This window comes from Uloborus diversus, chromosome 1 (genome assembly GCF_026930045.1).
Source record: "Uloborus diversus isolate 005 chromosome 1, Udiv.v.3.1, whole genome shotgun sequence".
Lineage (NCBI taxonomy): Eukaryota > Metazoa > Arthropoda > Arachnida > Araneae > Uloboridae > Uloborus > Uloborus diversus.
In genome coordinates, this window is record NC_072731.1 from 73,828,036 (window position 1) to 73,852,079 (window position 24,044).

The 24,044-nt window shown below is 32.7% G+C and overlaps 1 protein-coding gene across 1 annotated transcript in view; it reads right to left on the reverse strand.

The window, feature by feature from the left end:
* Positions 1-24,044, reverse strand: part of LOC129230417 (ATP-dependent translocase ABCB1-like) — a 176,025-nt gene that overhangs the window by 50,869 nt on the left and 101,112 nt on the right. Inside the window, exons 3-4 of the mRNA XM_054864818.1 lie at positions 7,077-7,278; positions 2,270-2,464 (exon numbers count right to left, since the gene is read on the reverse strand). Coding sequence (XP_054720793.1) covers positions 2,270-2,464; positions 7,077-7,278 — 397 coding nt within the window. The remainder of the gene's footprint in view (positions 1-2,269; positions 2,465-7,076; positions 7,279-24,044) is intronic.

Genomic DNA, 24,044 nt, shown 5'->3' on the forward strand with positions numbered 1-24,044 from the left:
ATCGCATCCGTCTTAAGGCACTCAAATATAGCCTAAAGTGGCGCTTTAAATATTTCAGCATCAAAGAATTTTCGGAAGAGAACTCCCGAACCCCTTCCTCTGAGTTCACCACAAATGTCCTAAATTTCAATTTTTAAGGCTTCACTTTCTAAATTGTTTTGTAGGAATAGTACCCCTCTTACCTATAAACATGACTTATGACCGCCTAAAAATTTTAATACTTTAATTTTGGAAATTCTTTGAGAAAATCTTCCTACGCCCTTCCCCCTTAAGTCATCCAAAGATAGCCCAAAACAAAGCTCTTAAAATTTCAGAAACTAAAATGTTTCGGGCTGGGGGTGCGGAATCACCCCCCCCCCTCTCATTGTGTTTACTAAATGCAGTGTAAGTTTTTGTTTAAGATTTATTTTTCTATTGACAGAGCAACTCCCTTCCAAACATCGCCAAAGACAACCCAAAGTTTTAAGACTTCAATTTCGAAAATGTTTCGAGAAAGACCCCTGAATTCCTTAACTCTTACCCCCCCCCCCGAACTCTTTCCTCTAAGTTCATTAAATTTTACTAAAATTTGCTGTTTCCCCTTTTCATCACCGAAGATTTAAGAATTTAAATTCTGAAACGTATTGAGAGAAAGCCTTCGAATTCCCTCTTCTTAAGTCTTCCAAAGATTACCTAAAGCTGAGTTCTGGATACTTCAGCTTTGAATATTTTTTGGGAAAGGAGAACCCCGAACCCCAAGACAGTTCAAAGTTGCGCTTTTAAGACTCCAGTTTCGGAATTTCGCCTAAAGAGAGCCCCCTCCCTCCCTCTTGACATTGCCAAAGACAGCCTAAAATATTTAAGACTTCAATTACAAACAGTTTTCGGGAGAGGGTCGCAAATGCCCTTTAACTTAAGTCATTTAAATATAGCCTCAAATAGTTTTTAATACATCAGCTACAAAACATTTTCATGTTAGAACACCAAAACCATCTCTCATAAATTCACCAAAGATTGCCTAAATTAGTGTTTTTAAGACTCCAGTCTTCGATTCTTTTTTAAAACCCACTTTTATATCATTAGAGACAGCCTAAAACTTTTTGACTTTTAAATTTTTAAGAGTTTGCACTGGAGAAATATCAAACCACTCCTAGCTTCAAAAATATTCTCAATTCAGTTTTTCGATATTTTTTACTGTAACCCGTGAGTAACCCCTCCCCCCCCCTAGATTGTCCAAGATATCAACGTTTTAAGACCTTAGTATCGTGGGTTAATTTGCGGACAGATTACCCTCTCTGCAAGAGCAGCAATTTTTCCCAAACTCGTGCTGCCGTTATTTTTCTCCTTTCCTTTCTCTCCCTCCCCCCACCCATATTTCCATTCTAGCGAGTGTTCGAATCGATGACATTAGAATTTAATGATACCTCAAGTCATTGTCAAAAATGCAGGAACGGTTTGCCCATCGGTGTTTCCAACCAGCTAGAAATCCCCCCCCCCCTCGATTATTTCCAAAATTCCCATTTTCATTAAAATCTTCAAAATCTTGATAAGTTTCTGTTTTACCTGGTATGTGGACGCCCTTTAGTGTGGCGAAAATATTTCATCTTGTCAGCAATCACTCTCAATCAGTGATGCAGATTCAACTCTTAAGACATTTTAAGAGCGTACATAATTTTCATTTATGCGTGTCAAGTTTGCAAAAAAAAAAAAAAAAAACACAAATGAAAAAAACGAAAGGATGATCGAAAATAGCATGACAAAAGGCTAAATTTTCAATTAGAGCCGATTGCTTCGCAAAATTAGGGAGAATAGCGAGCAACTCCTCGGTCTGCAATGCAGCGAGTTGGAAATAAAGCTATACCTAAAAAAAGTCAAACGGCGCGAGCCAAAAAGTCACTCCTCCAAAAGCACGTTGCAAACAAAACAAGCACATGGCGGAAAAACCGAGAGAATGTCGATGTAAATTCGTGGTTATGGAACGGTCCAGTAATATTAAAGCATATTTTTCAAACACTCAATTTTTCTTTTTTAATTCAAAATTAAAAGAAAGTCATTGAATTTCTTTCGTCCCGACCTCCGTCTCGGAAATTTTGTCAAGACGGAAATCCGTCCTGAGACGGAAGGTCTTGCACCCATGGCGCATGTCCTTATGTTATCCAAAAAATATTTTGGATGATCCGAGTTTTCAGTAACCCGAGGTGGCGCGAGCTCCGATTACCTTGGATTTTCGAGACTCTACTGTACATCAACTTTAAAAATAAACATATCATATAAAAACTCAAAAAATTACTTTGTTGAATTCCTTTCGTCTGGAGGCAATCCATTTTGCAAGTTATTGTTATCACTCTTCAAGGGGAACTCATTTTCAAATCGGTTATCCATGAAGTTTCGATTATTGTCTTTGAAATTTACTTCAGAGTATGGAGGAACAGGAGGAGACATAAAGCTTTCAATGTAAGTACCATTTTCTATTGGTATGTTTATCCTATAAGCAAAAGGAAATAAATATAAATTGGACAGAAAATATTAAGAACCAATTAAAAGACAAAATCGCTCAATCATGACTATATAAAAAAGCTTAGTGACTGAAGATGTTGTGTGACAAATGAGTAAATCTGATAAAATCTGCTTTAAATTGCTTGGTTTGCTACTTTTTGCTTCTTGCAAGCAAGATTTTTTTTTTTTTTTTTTGAAGAGTAAATAGCTGGAAATGTTTTTTTTTTTTTAGCTAAAGGGATTTTATGTAAGAAATGTGACAGATAATAATGCTCTTTATGATATGACAAGATATTTTTTCAAAATTAATAATAATGATAATAAAGGGGAACATACAAAAAAAAACCCTCTTTCTCACAAAAACAAAAGAAGTTCACAAAAATGTTCCCTTTTCATTAACTGCAGAATTAAAAATATACATTTAGATCAACCCATGAACATATGTTTTCATGATGTCTTGCAGTCCTTTGCGAGATCTGGCACTAATGTTCATTTAAGTCTTTTTTTGTTCTTTCACCCTAGTGACTCAGTTGAGGGGGAGCCAAGTTATGTATAACCTAAGCATTAATCTGACTTGGCTCTTAGCCAAAAGATGTCTTTTGGCAACTGGTTGAACCATCAGATTACTAACAATTACTAACTGAACTGGATAAAGAGTTTATTTTGAAATGGGACAAAGATTGAAAAAGGCTCCAACTCGATTTTTTTTCTTTTTTATTTATTAGGTATCTGACATTGCTTCAGTTTATGATCTGGAGGACATCTACAAAAGATCGCAAACTGAAACTTACTTCAAACATTTTAATCAAAGGAAAACCAGTCAGGCACAAATTTTTAAAAAACTTGAAAATTGTACATGATTAAACTGCTTTATGCTTTTTGGTGATTCCTGTAATTTAAGTCAAGCATAAATCCAACTCTTGGTTTTGGAGGAGGTCATTTTTCCAAAAGGGTGAGAAAAAGGGCAATTTTCAGGCGCAAATAGGGGGTTTGGCATGTTTTTTTTTTTGAAATATAGGTCTTAAAAATGTAGTTTTTAGCTATAATTGGTCGTTTGGGGCATGGCCCCCATGACCCACCCTCTGAATCTGTGCCTGATTTGAGTGGCATTGCAAATATAGGAAAACAAAATTGCACCTTATTATTGGATATTTAAGTGGCTGCAAAATCTTAAGATTTAAAATAAAATAGTTTCTTATTTGAGTCAATTGGGATAATGTACATGATGTTATCAAGTCTGATACAGTGAGTTCCTCTGGTAAAGTGAAGGATGTTTGGCTCTCCTCTGATATGCCCCCCTCTTGGCGAGATTTTAATTTTTCGCTCGATACGAAAATCGCCAATAAGGCGATAACTTGGCAACCCTGGTTTTGCAACTCGAACGCTGGAAAGTAGTTTCTCGAAGTCTGTCTTTTTGCACGGGGGTAGGAGGTAGGTGCTCATATGTTCCGCTCTTAGGGAGATTTTAAGTTGAATACTCTAAAATAAAGTTTCAATTCAAACTTTATTTTAGAGTATTCTTTTTCTTGTTGTTTTTTAATGTTAATTTAGTTGAATTTTCTATTTTAATTATGAGTTCGGTTTGTGATGTTGTCCAAATGTATCAATTGAAATTTTTGAATGAATCTTCTTTTTCTTTTTCGTCAGGTCGTCTAACGTTTGGACGTACTGGAGTCCTAAATAGATTTTTTATATTTAAACTAATTGAAAATAAAGAGGTTTTTTTAGAATTTTTAAGGGAAATTGGTTTACTTAAGAATGAAATGTTATGTTCTAGATGTAATTCTGTTATGAAAATTAAAAAAACTAAAAAATGTTCAGATGGGTTAATTTTTTTTTGTAGAAAGGTTATTGGGGGTGTTGTTTGTGGAAAAGAAGCAACGATCAGGAGTGGGTCATGGTTTAGTTCTAGCAAGTTGAAAATAGAGGAGATTACGAATTTTTGGAAATAATTCGCGAAATTAATTGGGTGGAGTACAAAATACAAGTAAAATAAGGTTGTTTTTTTGGAATTTTTTTTGTCAAAACAAACATAATTTAAATATTTTTGTAAAGTAATGATAATAAAAAATGGGATAATTTCCCTAAGAGCGGAACATATGTGCACTGCCTCACGTGAGGAAGTAAAAGAAAAGTAAAAAAGTTAAGTGAACATATTTTGAATTATTGTGTTTTTAGTGTGTTTCTGGTAGTTTGTATTTTGGTCTGGTTGGCATTTTTGTAGCACAAAAATGGTGTTAATTTCACATAAAATCTGTGACTTTATTGTATACTGAACGGAGGAGATCTGTGACTTATATCCGACTGTGATGTATATTAAAAGTCGGAGGGATAACGGACCGAGCGGCAGCGAGGTCCTGGCGAGCCCGAGGTCTCATAGTACTTTCGTAATGAGACCGAGGCAGGGCCGGCGAGCCGAGGTCTCATTACGAAAGTACTATGAGACCGAGGGCTCGTATCCCGGAGAAACAACGGAAAAAAATTAATGCATTAATTTCATTAAATAATTAATGACATAATTTGAATTTTTCCTGTTGGCGCTAAAAAAGCATCGCTAAGAACGATGTATGACATATGACGTCATACATAGTTTTCTTGGCGACGCTTTTTTGGCGCCAACAAGAAAAAGTCGCCAAGAGGGGGGTATATCAGATTTGTTCCGGATGTTTTCCTGACAATTTCCTATTTGATGTTGTGAGATTCTGGGCTGTTGCGCCGTGATCTGAGTGTTGTTACCCAAAACGTTTCGACCGCATCTCTGGCGGTCATCCTCAGTGTTTACGTGGTCGAAGCTTCCAGGGAAGTGACTTCCTAGCAACTGATGCAGATTTTGAAGTGGTGTCAATATTTATGTTTGTTTCGGGCCAAGATTGGCAGATGAACATTCTAGGAAGTCACTTCCCTGGAAGCTTTAACCACGTAAACACTGAAGATGACCGCCGCAGATGTGGTCGAAACATTTGGCGTAACAACACTCAGATGGCGGCACATGACATGACACCCCAAAGTCCCCCATATCTACCATTTTCAAAGACGTACCATCAGCTAAGAATGGTCTAGGTTTTATTTTTTGTCTTTTAATGTTTCAGCATGCCTCAAATTCTATCTACAGCACTTTTGAGAATCAGCAAAAAAAAAAAAGAAACAACTAACAGTTCTGATTCAAATTACACCCATCCAATATGTTTTTTTTTTTTTTTTTTTTTTTTTTGTCAGGTAAATTTTAAGAAGTTATCAAGCTGAAAAATATAAGCAGTAAAGTCAGTAATTAGAGTTAAATGAAAACTTTTGCCCTCTCTTGCAATATTTAAGCTTCTAACATAGAACTCAGAATATGAATTCTTTCAAGGTTAAGTTAAATTTTTTTATTTTAAGTACACTGTGTACGTTATTTGAAAATGTGTTTGCTAATAATTTTTCCACTTGATATTTTATTTAAATGTACATGTGATTTTTTTTAAAAATAAATAGAAAAAATCAATTTTTTGAAGAAAATTATGGATTTCAGACCTCCTGCTGGACATCTAAATTTTTTTTAACTTGGATAAATATTTTTGTGGTACATGTGGGGCTATAGGGGCAACGTTCAACATGAAATTTGGAACTTCTGGGGAAAAAAAATTTGATTCGGCCAAGTACACAGGGCTATTTTACATTTTCAGGCGCAAGTCGGCACGAGTTGCCATGTTCAAATTGTATGAAACTTTCTTACAATTGTTTTGACCTAAAAGGAAAAATATAAGAGGGTGTGCAATTTGAAAAATCGACTTTTTTTTTCCAAGACATCCTACTAGGGAATGTGTTCGCTTTTCTAATTTTCATTTTTATCTCTCATCAAAAAACTCAAATTTTTTTTTAATGTTCAATTCATTAACTTTTTCCACATTAATTTTTTAACTGAATTCTATGAAGCAGACTAAAGTACCCCATTATGAAAACAACTTCAATAACAATGATAAATATTATCCAATATTGTAACTAACTTATTTTCTTTTGTGTTTAGCATGAGAAAAAAAAAGAAAAAAGATCAATATAACATACTAAAATATTAAATTGTCAAATTTCTACTTTTGTGCCATTTATGCCAGGACCATCTACCTTTTCTCAAAAATCAGCACGACTTCGATCTTTATTAACTTCACTTCTTATTACTAGAATTTTGGGCATCTAATTCTTCTAAAAGTTTTCTTTTTGGGCTATTTGTTAGTCATAAATTAAAAATAAAAACTATTAATAGTATTAAAATTATTGATGAGGTCCTATGTATACCCCAGTTCAATGAGCCCCACATCCTTATATCTGTTACTAGTTACGTGAGATTTCCACCGCCCAAGAGATCAACCTCAAAGCATTGTTTTCTTTATAAAACTGCTTAAATTTAAAATTTTGAATCTTGGAATGGTGTCACTTGCTTATCATCTATATTTTAAAACTGGGGTAAAAATGTGGATGTTTACAAATTAATTATCACAAATAAATCGTGTCCTTATAACCTATGCAAACGATTCAATGCTTGTTCTTTCTGTAATTAGAGCTAAGTCAAAATTTCAATTACAATTAAGTCCTTCTTAAACTCAAAATTTCAGTTTTTGATAACTTACCTATTATTAGGTACATCTACGGAGTTGGACAATGAATTTCCATTTAAATTAGGAATGTAAGGAATTTCATTATCTTCAAATGCTTCATTCACGTGCTGTTGTCGTATTTGACCGTTTTGAACAGCATCTTCATCCAACGACTTGTACCCAAGTAGACTAGAGACTGGATTAGAATTGGCATTTTCTTCTCCCATTTTTCGTTCTAAAAAAGTAAGAGATAATTTATTTTATGGGAGGAAACAGAAAAAAGAATATTGTAAATTATTTATTAAGCAATTAATAATGTTACATGGAAATTTGCGTGGTTTTGAAAGTAGAGTAAAAGTTGCTTTTGACAGAGACTAGATTGCTTGGAGCGTATTCTAAGAAAGTGATAAACAGCCATGTCTTCGTTTTGTAAGATTTAGCAAATTAAAAGATTAGATTGAAAAAAAAAATTAAAATTCGCGGGAAAAGTAACCAACGCCAACGTCAACAGCAGATCAAGAGTAATTTGTAAACAAATCTGACTGTTGCCATAAAATGTTTAGTAGCAAGAGGAGGAAATCCATCAATAGTGGAGTTCGTTGCTGAGTAGCTTGTTATACAAATTCAGATAATATCATTCGTTTCAAAAAAGTTTTAAAATATTTCGAATCAATTTTCTACGCAAAGCCTATTCGCAACTCCAATAAACTATAGGGGCGCTGCAGCCAGTCTAATGGCGGATGAAAAAGGTAAAACATACAAATGCGGTAACTTATTCGCAACTCCAACGAACTATAGGGGGCACTGCAGTCACTAATGGCGGACGAAAAAACTTAAACAAACGCACGTGGTAACGAAGAAAATGCTAATAAGCCCAGTAAATTTTGTTCGTATGAATGATTGTTTCGCTTTATTCTTTTTAAATTAATTTTCAAAGTCTTGTTGATATTCGGACCCACGTAGAAAGAAATGAGAATTCAAGAAGCATTACTGAACATCAGACATTAATGCAAACTACGCAGTTCGTAGTTCTAAGCAGCCATTCGCAACTCCAACGAACTATAGGGGGCACTGAAGTCACTGTCTAATGGCGGAATTGAAAACTAAAACAAACGCACATGGTAACAAAGAAAATGCTAAAAATGTTGTGATTTTTGTTCGTACGTATGATTTTTTCGCTTTATTCTTTTTAAATTAATTTTCAAAGTCTTGTTGATATTCTGACCCACGTAGAAAGAAATGAGAATTCAAGAAGCATTACTAAACGTCAAACATTAATGCAAAGTACGTAGTTCATAGTTCTAAGCAGCCATTTTCACGATGTTGAATTCGATATTTATCAATTCTTGATAAAACTAAATAATAATTGTGGCCTGACAAGAATAACAATTAATGCTAGAAAATTTAATATGACATTACAAATTATTACCAAAAGAAGATGATACTTCTTTGCTTTGCTTTGGCTAGCGCTTGTTTTCCATTTGTAGCTGAGTTATTTCTCTTGAATTCCCGAATCGGTTAATTTAAAAATTTTCTGTTTCGATTTTTCTAATTTCTGAGTTACGATTTAATTGTGTCATGTTATGCAAATCTTCAACAAAATTCTCACGGATATATGGTGGTAATTTCCTTTTCAGTTGATTGACAATTATTTCTTTTTACTTAAGAATTCTGTAATCTTACTACCATTTTAATCCACTCATGATAAAAATTGAAAATGGTTTAACTACAAACGCGAAATCTCGCCAAGGCTACTTTGCTCGCACAATTCCAAAACTATAACCCTAAACAAATTTGGCGAAACCTTTCAGCTGAGAATAAAAGGAATAAAGTAAATTCTTTCTCGGTTAAACATTTTTCATTTTGTTCTACTATAATAAATTCAAGAAAATATTTTGCATACTATCCATTCCAACTAAATGCTGCTGTAAAATATGATTAGTTAAATTAATTTAAGATTTAAAAAAACTCATATTCTTACAAATTCATACAAAACAATAAAAAATTTTACCTGGTATAACGTTATCCAATTTTGTTAATAGAGAGTTTTCTTGTTTACGCTTCCACCATTTAATACTTTTTTGAAAGAAATAAGGAAAACTAACATTATTTTGAGAAGCTCGAGAATACTACTAAGGGACGAATTAATTTCTGTTGTTGAAGGCGTTCTTAGACATGTTGAATGCGTTACTCAGAACAAACTGACCGCGTTTACGTCAACAGATACACGTGGAGCGCAACGTGGCAATGTTTTAGTTGCATTCGCAGTTTTATAAATCACCGCAAGGTAGCGTATTCGAGCGCTGGAGTTCCGAATTTTCACGATGTTGAATTCGATATTTATCAATTCTTGAGAAAACTAAATAATAATTGTGGCCTGACAAGAATAACAATTAATGCTAGAAAATTTAATATGACATTACAAATTATTACCAAAAGAAGATGCTACTTGGGGCCGTGGTAGCCCGATCGGTAGAGTGTCGGATTCGGGGCCGGAGGGTCCTGGATTCGAACCTCGATGGTCGAAGACCCACCGTCGTCAATAAAGGGGACTGGGCGACGTTAAATATGCTCGTGGTCTCAATGTCCTCCAAGTGAAACGATACCTCTGGGGGTGCTAGTACTAGGTAGCTATTAGCTCCAGGACTAGTTCTAAATTCTCATTAACTGTTCGATCCGGTGATGGTGCTGCCATCTATCGGTATATAAAATAATGGAGGCAAGGCACTTAGTATGCACTCCTTGACATAAATACAGTTGTAGTCAGTTGTGACTCTGAGTAGGAATAGGAATAGAAGATGCTACTTCTTTACTTTGCTTGGCTAGCACTTATTGTTTTGCATTTGTCTGAGTTATTTCTGTCGAATTCCCGAATCAGTTAATTTAAAATTTTTCTGTTTCGATGTTTCTAATTTCTGGAGTTATGATTTAATTATGTCATGTTATGCAAATCATCTACAAAATTCTTACGGACATATGATGGTAGTTTTCTTTTCAGTTGATTGACCATTATTTCTTTTTACTTATGGAATTCTGTAATCTTACTACCATTTTATTCCACTCATGATAAAAATTAAAAATGGTTTAACTAAAAACGCGAAATCTCGCCAAGGTTACTTTGCTCGCACAATACTAAAACTATAACCCTAAACAAATTTGGCGAAACCTTTCAACTGAGAATAAAAGGAATAAAGTAAATTCTTTCTCGGTTAAACATTTTTCATTTTGTTCTACGATAATATATTCAAGAAAATATTTTGCATACTGTCCATTCCAACTAAATGCTGCTGTAAATTAGGTTGGTTTAATTAATTTAAGACTAAAAAAAACTCATATTCTTACAAATTCATACTAAACAATAAAAATGTTTACTTTGTATAACGTTATCCAAGTTTGTTAATCCAGAGTTTTCGCTATCACCATTTCTCAATCAACTCATATTTTAGAAGGAAATAAGGAAAACTAACATTATTTTGAGAAGCTCGAGAATACTACTAAGGGACGAATTAATTTCTGCAGCTGAAAGCAAACAGAGACACATCGATTGCGTTAATAAATACTCAGAACAAACTGCCTGTGTTTACGTCAACAGAAGCACGTGGAACGCAACGTGGCAATGTTTTAGTTTCTTCGGCAGTTTTGTAAATCACCGCAAGGTAGCGTATTCGAGCGCTGGAGTTGCGAATAACTTGCTTTGACGCTTAGTGAATGACAGTAATTTTTCATCGTGTTTGAGGGAAGCTTTCTTTTCTAATCTTCTGAAATCATACTACGCCACAAACTGTCTGAAGCCTGTAATTTAACCAAAGAAAACACGTGGAATGGAATGTTTTACCTTTTCCTTTAGTATTGTTAATCACCGCAAGGTAGCGTATTCAAGCTCTGGAGTTACGAATTACAACGAGAATGAACAAAAAGGTCTCTAAGAATTTTTTTTTTTTGTAAGTAATAACCACAAAAGAACATGACGATAAATCAAGACGAAAAAATTGGAAATTCGCTTTCAAAATTCACTTTAATCTTTCAAAACATACTCGATTGAGTCGTTGTCTTATGTAACCGCAGTGGTAGTACTGTAATTTGATTTTATTCTTTTATCTCAAATATCCCGCACATTGCTCCGAAATGTTAGCGTTTAGTGAAAGTATATATTGCCGAAACACATGTAATTTGATTTTATCCTTTTACCTCAAATATCCCACATATTGCTCTGAAATGTTAGCATTTAATGAAAGTATACATATAGTGCCGAAACACCTACTCAGAAACAATCAAAGAGCACTTAAGTTGTTTATAAAACAAAAACCAATCGTCCATATCATTAAAAAGTCTAAAAGCTTATCTGAACAAACGGAAACGAGGAGAGAAACTTTAGAGAAGAGAGGGAAATGTACCCAACTGATGATGTAAGCATGCAAGCAAATAAAAAAATTAAAAAAAAAAAAGAACCAACTTCAAAATTATTTTGTAATAATACCGCCCTAAGCCAGGGCTAAGGCAGAAATACATAAAATACACCACCAGCTCAGTTATTCCATCCGAGGACTGCAGTTTCGTGCTTTTTAGCACTCATCAGCCCGGAATAGGAATCACATGAGCTGGTTGCGAAAATCCTCTTAAGGGGGACTGGTGTGCTAATTCTATATTAGCTACCATTTTGTTTAGCTCTCTTGGCTCCATCAAGAGGATTTTCGCCACCAGCTCATGTGATTCCTATTCCGGGCTGATGAGTGCTAAAAAGCACGAAATTGCAGTCCTCGGATGGAGTAACTGAGCTGGTGGTGTATTTTATATATTTTATGTGCAACTTCAAAATTGCTTTAAAAATTGAAAAATAATTTTATTCTTTAAACACCATCATCGATATTACTTTTAAACATAATTTTTGAAGTTGGCGCAAAAAAAAAGTAAAATCCAGTGTAACCATGCTTTGTTCATATTTGTTTCAGAAAATCATCCTAAGTTAGAAACGAAACATTTGTATCAAACTCAAATATGCTGTCATCAATGCATAATGTATGTGGTAGTGAAGAAACTGGACCTGGTTAAATTTATAATTGTAGTTGAGTTATGGCTGTGAATGATTTTATCTATCGTTTTTGCGCCAACTTCAAAAATTACGTTTAAAAGTATTATCGATGATGGTGTTTAAACAATAAAATTGATTTTCACTTTTTAGAGCAATTTTGAAGTCGGTTTTTTTTTTCCAAAATTTTTTATTTAATTCTTTTTAGTGTAAATGTATTTCAGAAATATTAAGAAGTTACTATAAAGAAACTTCACCTTATTTTTTTCATAAAAATGCTCCATACTAAATAAAAAACAACTAAAAACATGCCTTAAACTTTAAGCGATTGACACTAAAAATCTATTATCTTTATTATTATCGTTTATCCTCCCTGGAATTCATTTGTGTGTTAATTTAATTATAACCATTTAAATATTACGTGTGCCCTAACTAATTTAAATTTCACATCATAGTTGCTTTTTATGCAACCCTGTATCTCCTTACTTAGCCCAGATCATCTGTTATTGGAATAGATGATAACGATAAAAATACTACTATATATATAGTTGATGCAAACCTAACCTAGTAGCATTGAAGAAAGTTGATGCTTGCTTCAAAGAAGCCTTCATTCAAAATTATCACTACAATTGCTATTAATGTTACTGTTGCATGACATCAAACTTTTGTAACAATGGGTTTTATATTTAATCATTTAATAGGGAAATTGCATGAAATTTACTGTTTTTTTGGCCATAACTTTTTTTAAGAACAAATATGGGCAAACAAAGTAATGGGACCTAAGTTGAGCCGTTCCCTATCCATTAAAAAAAGAATCATCAAAATCAGTTCACTAGGTGAGACGCTGTGAGTGGACAAAAAAAAAAAACATACATACGGTATGAACTGATTACCGCCTCCTTTTTGAAGTCGGTTAAAAATGGTCCTATAGAGGGATTTTTTTTTTCTCTCTTTTAAATAATGTGCTGTATATGAATTGGTTTATTCGGCTTCAACGGTATAGTTTTTTTCTTTGAGCAACATCATCGATAATTTAAACATAATTTTTGAAGTAGGCGCAAAAACAAAAAGTAAAATCCAGTTTAACCATGCTTCGTTCATATTAGTTTCAGAAAATCATCCAAAGAAAAAATACGAAACTGACGATTCGACTGACGAATCGACAAAAACTGACGAAACTGATTCAAAAACGAAACTGACAATTCAAACTTTCAGTTCTGAGATTTAAACTTTTAAAGCAATCAAATATTAAAACAGATTAAAGATAATTCATTGTTTTACAACAGGTTAATCAAATAAATATACAATTCCATAAATTGTTCAGTGTTAAGACATCTTTTTCTTTCTTTCTTTTTTTTTTCATGATTTTTTATCTTCCTTCCAGAGAATTTTCACCCAGTTCAACAGAGCGAATCATTTGTTTGAAGGTTACTTAGTCTAAACTTCTTTGTTCTGGAAGGTCAAGGTTCCCTCGTTTCCGATCCGCTTAAGGTTGGAGAGTATTGTCCATTTTACATGGAGTGTGGCATCATTAAGAAAAACTTTCTAAGTTATATTTTAGCAAATAAGTATTACCAAATGCAAATGCGTATAAAATTACAGTAGTTAAAGATTTTCATTCGAAATTAAGGTAATATTGCGCACACTTAAGATCAGACAGAAAAATTTGATGCACATTAAAAACATGCCTTAATTTTCAAAATCTTAAAATCAATTCCCTTCAACTTATGCGATGCTTGAGCATCGAGTAATTTAATTAAAGGTCAAAAATGTATCTTAATGTTCAATGAGTAATTTTATCTCTTTTTTCTTTTATTACTTTTATTTAAAATTAATATTATATCTTGGTTGTATTTATGGAAGCTAAACTAAAAAGTCACGGACTTGAACTAGGCCCAACGGATCAATAATGAGCGATTTAAAAATCCAGAAATTTATTAGAGCAAGCTCAAACTAGATGAGAGGTGGGGAACCTTAAAACGATCGGAGGCTACATTAAATTACGCATTAATAAAGGGAGCAGGCTGCATAAGTTGGCAAAACTGTTAATGTAAAGTTTATGTTGTTGTCATAGTTTTTATACAGTTATATTTCATAAAAGTCATAGAAATAACAGAAAAGAAAAACATAAAGTTGTTTGTTTATTATTTAACATAAGAAGTTGGAAACAAAAATATCTTAGCATTCATGCAAGAATAACAACACTTTAAACAACATACTTGAATTGAAGATAACAACGAAGAAATATTTTTACAAATTTATTTCAATGTATAATTTTAATTACGTTGTGAAGAAATTCATAAGAAAAATATTCACATTAAGGTTTTAAAACCTAACGTATAGGAATATCACATAAGATAAATTTTAAATCCAAAGCAAAATTGAGTGGAGTATTTGCTTTATTTGTTCCTTACTTGAAAGTAATTCAATATTTCTATATTGATATCTAGGTTTTAAGTTGACAATTGATGATAGTTCGACACAGATAAATTTTATTTTGAATATCCGGAACAGATTTTTTTCTAAGCAACAACTTTAAAATTGATTTACAAATATTCGCAATCTACATATTTATATCTGAATTCATACAAGAGCTAACTTTTATAAAGTCCACATAAGAAACTCCACGAAGGCCGCATGCGGCATGGGGGCCGCACATTCCATACCTCTGAATGAAATGCTTAGTCGTAGATGGTTGTAGATTTTATCCAGATGGAAATTTCAGATAACAATTTTTCTAAAATGTAAATATAATTAGAGAGAATATAGTTTTGCAGTCCTATTAATTTTGTTAGTTTATCAGTTTAAAGAGTAGTTACTCGAGTGTAAAACATAAGCAAGAAGCTTTATTTAGAGGTTTATTGCAAAATGCTTTTTTTTTTTACTTTGTAACTTCTTTTGTAGCATTGAATATTTTCAATTTCATTCAAAAGTAATTTAAAAAAAAAAAAAAAACAGATATTAAGTAGGGGAACATGGGGCAAAGTAAAATAGCGGGGCAAAGTGAAATGGTGAAATATTGACTCTGCTTTTAGCTCCACCTATCTTATATTATTTTAATTACGTAGTATCATATGTAGTCTACTCCAGTCAGGAAAAAAATACCACCGAAGATTAAAGAATTTTGTAATGCAGGCTATTGAAAAAAAAATTATACTCACATTGCAACATTTTGTTGTATGTCAAAAATTATTTTTGCTACTATTAAATAAAAAAGTTCTTGTTATTAAATTTTAAATATTAATTGAGACCTCCTAATTTTTAATGCAGTATTAATTTAGTTAATATTAAGCTTATTTGTATTTCAAATAAATTGTACAATTAGTCAAGTACGTACGGGGCAAAGCGGATGGGGCAAAGTGAAGTAGTTTGTTCCATTTACTCACTCACTCATTTAATATAAATCACTTACATTTTCATTTATTAATTCATTTAAATTCCTTCATTTAGTAGATCACTTATTTATTCATTTATTCACTTATTTTCTTATTCATTCATTCTTTTACTCGCTCATTTATTTTTCTTTATATATTAATTGATTTATTCATTCAATTTTTCGTTTAGTGTTTCATTACATTTTCACTTATTCTTTCCACCTTTTATTTACCGAATAAAAATATGTTTTATAATTTAATATGAAATATTTCAGTAGAAAAATATTTTATTTTTCACTTTGTCCCATGAAAAACAAATGTGAAAAATTTCCACTCCTTTTTGAAGACTCAAATTTACTGCCGAAAATAAAAAATACTGTTTTATCCGATTTGTTCATTTTGAAAAAACTCAGTCATCTTAACCATTTTACTTTGTCCCACATTCCCCTACTCTAAACTGAAATATAATGCTAAAAACTTATAAGAGTAAACTAAATCATAAGAAAGCAAATGACAAACATATATGGAGATAGATGTCATTACATTTGAAAACGTTCCTATGCACTCCAGAGTCAAAGCGCTCCGGAGCTGTTTCTCCCTTGAGCTGGAGTCGGAGCTGAAACTAAAATTTTACACGTTCTATCGCTCCTTTAATTTTTAATAAGTTTTTTTAATTTGTTTCTTTCAATCCTTTAAATAAGGACCTGAAAATTAAAACTTATAGTTAGTTTTAATTTACTAGCCACTTTTTTTTATTAGTAAAAACCACTTGATCCACAGTTTATTTTTTTCATGAAGCGGTAAAAAGGTTTGACACATAAGACTCGTTGCTATATTGTACGTATGTTTTTACAAAACAGGGAAAAGGAAATATATATATATATATATATATATATATATATATATATATATATATATATATATATATATATATATGTATATATATATATATATATGTATATATATATATATATATATATATATATATTATATATATATATATATATATATATGTATATATATACATATATATATATATCATATATATATATATCATATATATATATATATCATATATATATATATATATATATATATATATATATATATATATATATATATATATATATATATATATATATATATATATATATATATATATATATATATATATACTAGAGGACCCGACAGACGTTGTTCTGTTCAAACTTTGTAAATTGAAAAGTTAAAAAAGTTCAATAAACTATCAAATGTTTGAGCCTTTTTGTTGAAAAAAATAAATAAAAAGAAAATGATTTAAGCTGTGCTTGGTGTCAGAATGCGTATATTTATTACAACTTGATTTATCTAATGCCCACTGAGCAGTTGTTTTATTAACTATTTTTTCTCCCGGACTTGATGCCTTGTTCCTTCAGCCATACTCAAAAGATAAAAAACGTTCTCAGATATTAAGCGTAAAAAACTATCTACCCTTCTAAAACAAACGGGAAATCCCGCTGCAACATCCACCATGAAAAGGAATAAAACAATCGAAAGGATATAGTTTAAAAAAATGATAAAGGTAAAACAGTTCTCTGAATAAGCGAAAATCACTCATCCCCCACCCTCACTCCCGATTTAAAATAAACACATTCTTCAACTAAAATGACTAAACACTCTTTAAAAATGAAAATCAGTTATTTGCAGTTTGAAATCTTTCGCCACATAAACAAAAAATGCAATAAACTACATTAGCAGTAGCATTAAAATGTAAACAAATGATCACGCAACTCTACTGTTTATAGCCAAAGTCGCCAAGCCACCACGTTACTGTAATCCAGCCGATCAGTTGCCGAAACGACCTCCGACCGATTAGCTGTCCGATCTTTTGCTGAGCCGAGAAACAAATGTTGCTAGATCTACTTTCTGATCATTTGGTTAGGAAAACCTAAAGCATCGATCCGGTCACATGATTCAACTACGACGACAGAACACACATTTTGCGTGAACCTTCCAGTACTTTACTTTAAAAATATCTCCGGACCTAAAATCGTTGCTTTCAAGAGAGAAATGAAGGCTTCCCTCTCTCTCTCTCTCTCTACGTTTTATCTATTCTCAATTGACATATCACAGTAGAAAATTTCATTACAAAAAGCAGAGCTGGCTTTCTTATTGTCCTTTGGCAACGGGTTAAATATTTATTTCAGTTCTCGCTCAACAATAGGTTAAAATAAATATTAATCATTTGGGAGATATAACCATCCAATGTTTAAATTAATTAATTCATTAACAAAAATGTTTCCGATTTTTTTCCATCGCGCTTCAAAATCATGCTTGCCACAGTTTAATTGCACACAAAAAATTTGATCAAAATCGGTGCAGCCGTTTAAAAGCCTTATGGTGACAAACGTCCCCGCACAGAAGATTTTTATATATTAAGATATATATATATATATATATATATATTATAAATAATCAAGTACAAAAACATTCTTAAAACTCAGATTATTTTTGATTATGGAAGCCATTTATTGCATTGCATTCTTGATAGAAATTTAGTAACGAGTTATCTCATTTCGTTGAATTCAATTATGTCTTTTCGCACCATTACGAAATGTGGCTAATGTCCACAACTAAGATTTTTGACGAATTAGGTTAATCATGAAGGACATCTCAGCGTGGTACATTCAAATAGTACTCGGAGGACAAATGTTGGACATTGCAAAACAGTGGCTCAAAAGCCATCTGAACTAAGCAGGAAATGACCTCCAGAACATAAACATTGAGGGAAAAAATGACAATATCGCGCATTTTTAAATGCATAACAAAATAACATTTGAAACATTTCGAGAATGTTTCTGATTTTTTTTTTCCTTTTTTTTTTTTGGTTTCAAATTAGTTGTTATATACGCAGAATGTGAGTGGACATCAAATGCCAACTACATTACATAATTAGAGCACACATCGAGCAACAATCTGGTAAACAAGTAGAAGTCGAGTAGAAATTCTTCTACAACGAACGAGATCTACACAAATCAATTTCTAAGTGTAAAAGGTTTTTCTGAGAACAAAATCAAAATCGTCAAAGAGCACAATTGGAAGAGAACATTAAATATCAATAACCTATTTTAATATTGTAATAAATTTTTGCTCTTTCGGGGGGGAGGGGGATAAAATTCGAGCTAGAAAGCTGCAATTACGATTATGATCTGCTCAAAGCAATGCTTGACATTCATGAATTTACTATTTTGTGATTGTCAGAAGCGGTGGTAGTAGTAAAAGCAATAATTATTGTGGTAAAAGCATAAAAATATTAAAATAGCATTGCTTTTACTAATTATGTATTGTTGTTGTTGTTATAATAATAACTATAATAATGAAGTAATACTTTTATTATTATTGCTATTATTTATCATTTTTCTTTTGCTGTTTTCGCTGATGCTGTTGTTCATGCATTTATTTATTTTCTTTTTTTCACAATTTATATATATTTTACGTATTACAGTCGAATGATTATGAAATATACCGAAGTTCTCTCAGTTTTTCAGGAAGAAGTGTCATGCAACAATTTTTCATGAGTAACTTCGCTCGCATAGTAAATGTATTCGCTAGAAAAGGCAGAGAACGGAAACAGCTCTGATAGAAATACCAGGGGTGCTTAACCCCCTAAGAGCAAGGGCGCACCTCCCCTAAATATCGTGAAGACCCCCCAAAAACAATAGCCTCCCCCCCAAATGAGAAAAATACCCCTTAAAATTTCAATGCCCCCCTCTCTAAAATTTCAATGGCGCAGTCTGTGCCATGACCCCCCTCCTCCCTAGGTGGGCACCCCTGGAAATTCAGTAAAAATAGCAACTTCTAGTCGTTTTACGAGTATACTGCCCTAATCCAGCAGATTCAGAATTAGTGAAGGATACCTCATGAATCAGCCGCTCTTAACCACTAGGATGTGCCCCCCGCCCCCCCTCAGATGACGCGATATCCGTGTTAAGGTGGGGCATGAGCATAGCCTAAAAAATGATGCCGAAAAATTGATTAATATACTGAAAGAAAAGAAAAACGAAATATATTTTTAAATAATGAAATGTAAAACACATACGATTACTGATATAATATGCTTGTAAAAAGGGTTATATGTGCATCTTTCATTTTCACAACTACCTTCGAAAACCCATCAATGTCACATATTTTAACATTATTGTTTTTTGGGAAGATTTTATACAGTAGCATTGTTAGTTTCACGGTTGGAATTTTGATGCTTCGTAAATAGAATTCAATTCATTACTTACATGAAAGCAGTCAAGTTGAGCTAAAGCTAAAATAAATAGTTTTTGTGACGTAAAATTATAATCATTGAATAACATCATAAATGTGTTTTGACAAACATTTCTAATAATTACGTGTTTTATGAATGAATGTTTGCTCATTTATTTAGATAAAGAATTGAGAAAAAAAATAAGGAAGTTAAATATCACTTATAAAACACAGCGGGAATCTATTATTTTGAATAAAAACAAATTTCTATAGTTTAAGTGCAGATATTTAGATCATTTCGTAGTGTAGCTTTAGCATCAAAATACATTATTATTTATGTTGTCAAATCAGAAGGAGGGAAAGGAAAGGGTGGTAGAGAAAATGATAAATGAAAACTAAATCTGTGAGTACTAGAAGGTAGCCTACGAGCTTCAGCTGTACAACTCATCAAAATGTACCCTGACTGACAAAAAAGACAGTGGCGCCACGAAGGGAGGGGGGGGGGGGGCTTCCAAAGTGGAATTGCATGTTTTTGAAAAATTTGAAGCTAGAATGCATTTTTAAGACTACGAGTTTAAAACCTTTTCGGGGGTATAATTTTATAGGCTTTTATACCCCACACCAGGAAGTGACTACTATGCTCAGGATTAAGTTCATATTTTCAATACTTAGACCTAGTAGGGACTTCCTCTTTATACAAAAATTGAATTCCATTATCTTTCCCTGTGCTTGACATACGTTTGAAATAATTAATGGACCGGCAACTTTATACACCTCCTTAGTTTTTTGACCTCTCGAGGCCTTGTTCTTCTGTTTCTAGGGCAAGCTGTAAAGCGTTCAGTTTTCTTTTGTACATTATCCCCTTAAAATTCCGTTGTAACACAAATGTAGTTGTTTCTGAAAATCGTCAAAATTTCATGTTTACTTAGAATATTAAAACTTTTATTTTTGTTTGCGTTTTTAGGAGGGGAAGGATGAAACCACAAATTACCACCCCAGGTGTCACCCATGCAGGGACGCGCCATTCCTATGTGCGAAGTAAATTTTTGCCTACTATTTCTATATACTACGCACATCTGTATAATATGCAAAGGTGGTTCTCGTATTTTTTTATGCATGATTACACGAAGCAACGGAATTAATACGAATTAAAAACCACAAAAGGACTATAATTGCACAAATTCTTTTATAAGATATTCACCGCAAGAACCAAAATGGGGATAAGCAAATTTCTTGCTCCTCGTATATGCTCAACCTTGGGTAATATAGACATACCAAAATAGCATTCACGGCTCCAATTAAGAAGGAAAATGCTAATTTATGCATCAATTAAAGTCACTTGTCTTCAGTGTAAAAGATTGCGCTTTTGAATAGCATGTTTAGACCCCAGTCAATATTTTTTTTCCCCATTTAGATTCTCAGCGAGACGGATTAATTGTTTTCACGAGCAGTATAATTTCACCGCCGCTATTAGGTATAATGAAGAATTCCATCTTACTTTTTTGGTTTGCGTTTTTTTCCCCCTTTCATTTGGAGCATTTTTGATCGGTAGAGCTCGGCGCCTTTTTGACTCTGGCGCCGTCGTGTACCGCACGACCTTGCACATAGGGACGGTGCGGCCCTGCGGTCACGCGCACACTGACCAACTAGTAAAATAAGCGTGAGTAAAATGATTACTTCAAAATTATTGAAACTCATTAATAGCTAGTAAGACTTCTCGTACTTGAACTGAAAAGATGTAGATTATAAACAAGAAGTGAATAGTTTTTTTTAAATAAAAGGGGGGGGGGTAGCACTTACTTAGCGGCCGTTTAGAAGGGGTAGGTGGCTGTTGCTGAGGGGTGCATCTAACATTAAGTCTATGTGCTAAAATATCCGTGCCACAAAAAATTGGCCGTAAGATGGGTGTCCGGTTAACATAGGTGGCCTCTCGAATGGGTTTTACTGTACTAAATTGATGAAAATACGCACATATCATTGGCATATTATTAATGCTTGGTGTTGGAATTTCAAATTGAAAGTAATTTTTGTTATTTTAAGAAAATATTTATTTTAGAGTTGGGGGGTACTGTTTTATTTTATGAGCTCAGTTCTGTCAGATGACAAGATGTCGTAGCTACTTTATTGAGTACTCGATACAAGCGAGGCTTTTATGGCAAGTTCAAAAAAGATCTGAGCAATGCACAAAAACCTGCAATTCTTTCAACCTTTAAAATGTTCTCTACCCGTACGTCAGCGGTTCTTATATTTTTGAACATGAACCAGTAAGTCTGCTTCATTAAAAAGTTTGTTCTAAAATCTGAAATTCTACGCAGAATGAAAATTTATCTTTTACTTTAATGCAATTTCGTTGAACGTAAGTTTTAGAGTTTGAAGTCATTTATACAGAGCTCTGCGGTCACTTTACGTTTCTGGAAAAAGAGCAAAAAAGTTAATTTAAAAATAGAAATAAAAAAACTTTGAAACTTTTGATCACATTTTAAACTAATAGAACATGAAAAGGAATTGAATACAAATCTGTTGGAAAGAAATGAAGCAATGCAAGATACTTTGAATTCTAAGTAACAGAGTTGGTAGTAGAAAAGAAGAAAAGACAGCTTCTTTTAGCGAAATTGATATTTTTTCAAAGGATTTAAACTGTTTACGTGATGCAAACAACCCAAATAAAATCATTACTAAAATGAAACAAAAACAATCACTTTACCGTGTTCTTCTACAAGAAACTCTTCAAAAACATGGTTTGGGATCAGAGAGTGTATCCAAGCGGAAGCTAGGTCTCCGCGTCGCTTCAAGACGATTTTCACTTTGGCTATCTCCAAGTTGGACCGGTATTCTCTACTCACACAAGAAAATTGCCATCAGCGAAATCCTCAAACTGTGACGTTCATTTGTAACTAGAATTGTAACACGCGGGGAAAAATCCTAAATACGAAATCAAAAAACAAAGTCGTCGGAAACAAAAGTAACAAGCCGTTAGACCATTCTCTCTGACGTCATGGTGAAGGTCATCGATGGCACAGTTCAACAAAGGTGAATGCTTTCAAATTTGGAAAGTTGTCAACATGTGGTTTTGACTCTGGGGTTTTTCAAGCGGTTATAAGACCTTGATATATGTAATCTCTAAATTGTAAGATTTTCTCTAATGCAACATAAGATATTTTTTGAATGAATATTCATCATAAAAGTTGTAAGCAAACATATTGCAAGATTAAGGAGTACTATAATTCTTCTTTCAAATTTCAAAATGTGTAGAAATTCTATGCTGATTCATTTTTTGCAACCTGATGCAAGTTCAAGTTAAATCCGATCACAAACAAATTATGAACAACACGCTCTCAACATATTACACGTGAGGATTGTAAAAAGCCCATTGAAGAGTAAACCATTAAGCTAAAAACTGGAGAAACAGTATTTATGAATGAAACGGTTCTCAACCTGAAAATGGCTAATTCTGTTGATTATTAATGAATTTATTTCCATCTGATTCCCGGAAGCATGAGTTCTCAAAATAACAAGATAGCAAGATGATTTTGATGTTTACTAATTGTAATATAGATGCTAAGGTGGGAAACGACAACTAATCTAACAGTGTTTGAAAAATGAAATTTATGTTTGCTGAAAATCTTTAACGATGACAATTTTAAAACAGAAGATGCGCCTCTTTTTTTTTTTGCTGCACAATAGAAACGCTTTGAAGATTTTCAACAAGTGGCTCACTTCTTAAATATTTATTTTCAAAAACAGAAATACTATAGTTTTGGAATTAGTTATAGTGATTACTATCTAAATAATTGTACATAATTTTAAAGTAACGCTCTTTATATTTCCTTTTCGTTTTTTCAACTTCTTTTGCAGTAGTAAGCTAACTTTGATTATAGTTTTTAAAATTTCATATTTTTGAGCAAAACTCTGGTGTAGTTCCGGAATTAATGATGCGTGAGACTTTTCCTGAAAAACCACACAAAGGATATTGACTTGCACTTCGTAATGATATGAAAGTTATGACAGGAATTGCTAATGAGTATAACAATTGCTTTTGGAAAGAAAAATTTTAACGGATTATGTATATGTCATGAAACGTTACTTTGTTCGAGTTTGTCAACACAGTATTTCAAATGAAAGATGGGTTAGTAATTCAGTCGTGGTTATTTGATCCGTTGAACACAGTCATTTGACACAGATTCAAATAAAACAGCACATTTGATAGTTTTGAAAGTTTGATTTTTAATAGTTTCAGTTTAAAAAAAGGAACAATTTGAATGCTAAAGAATAACAGCTTGAAATTACTTCAATTTCTATTAGATTTTAAAAATAATTTAACTCGTATTAGAGGTAGAAAAACTGCAATTTCTTTTCTCAAACCATACG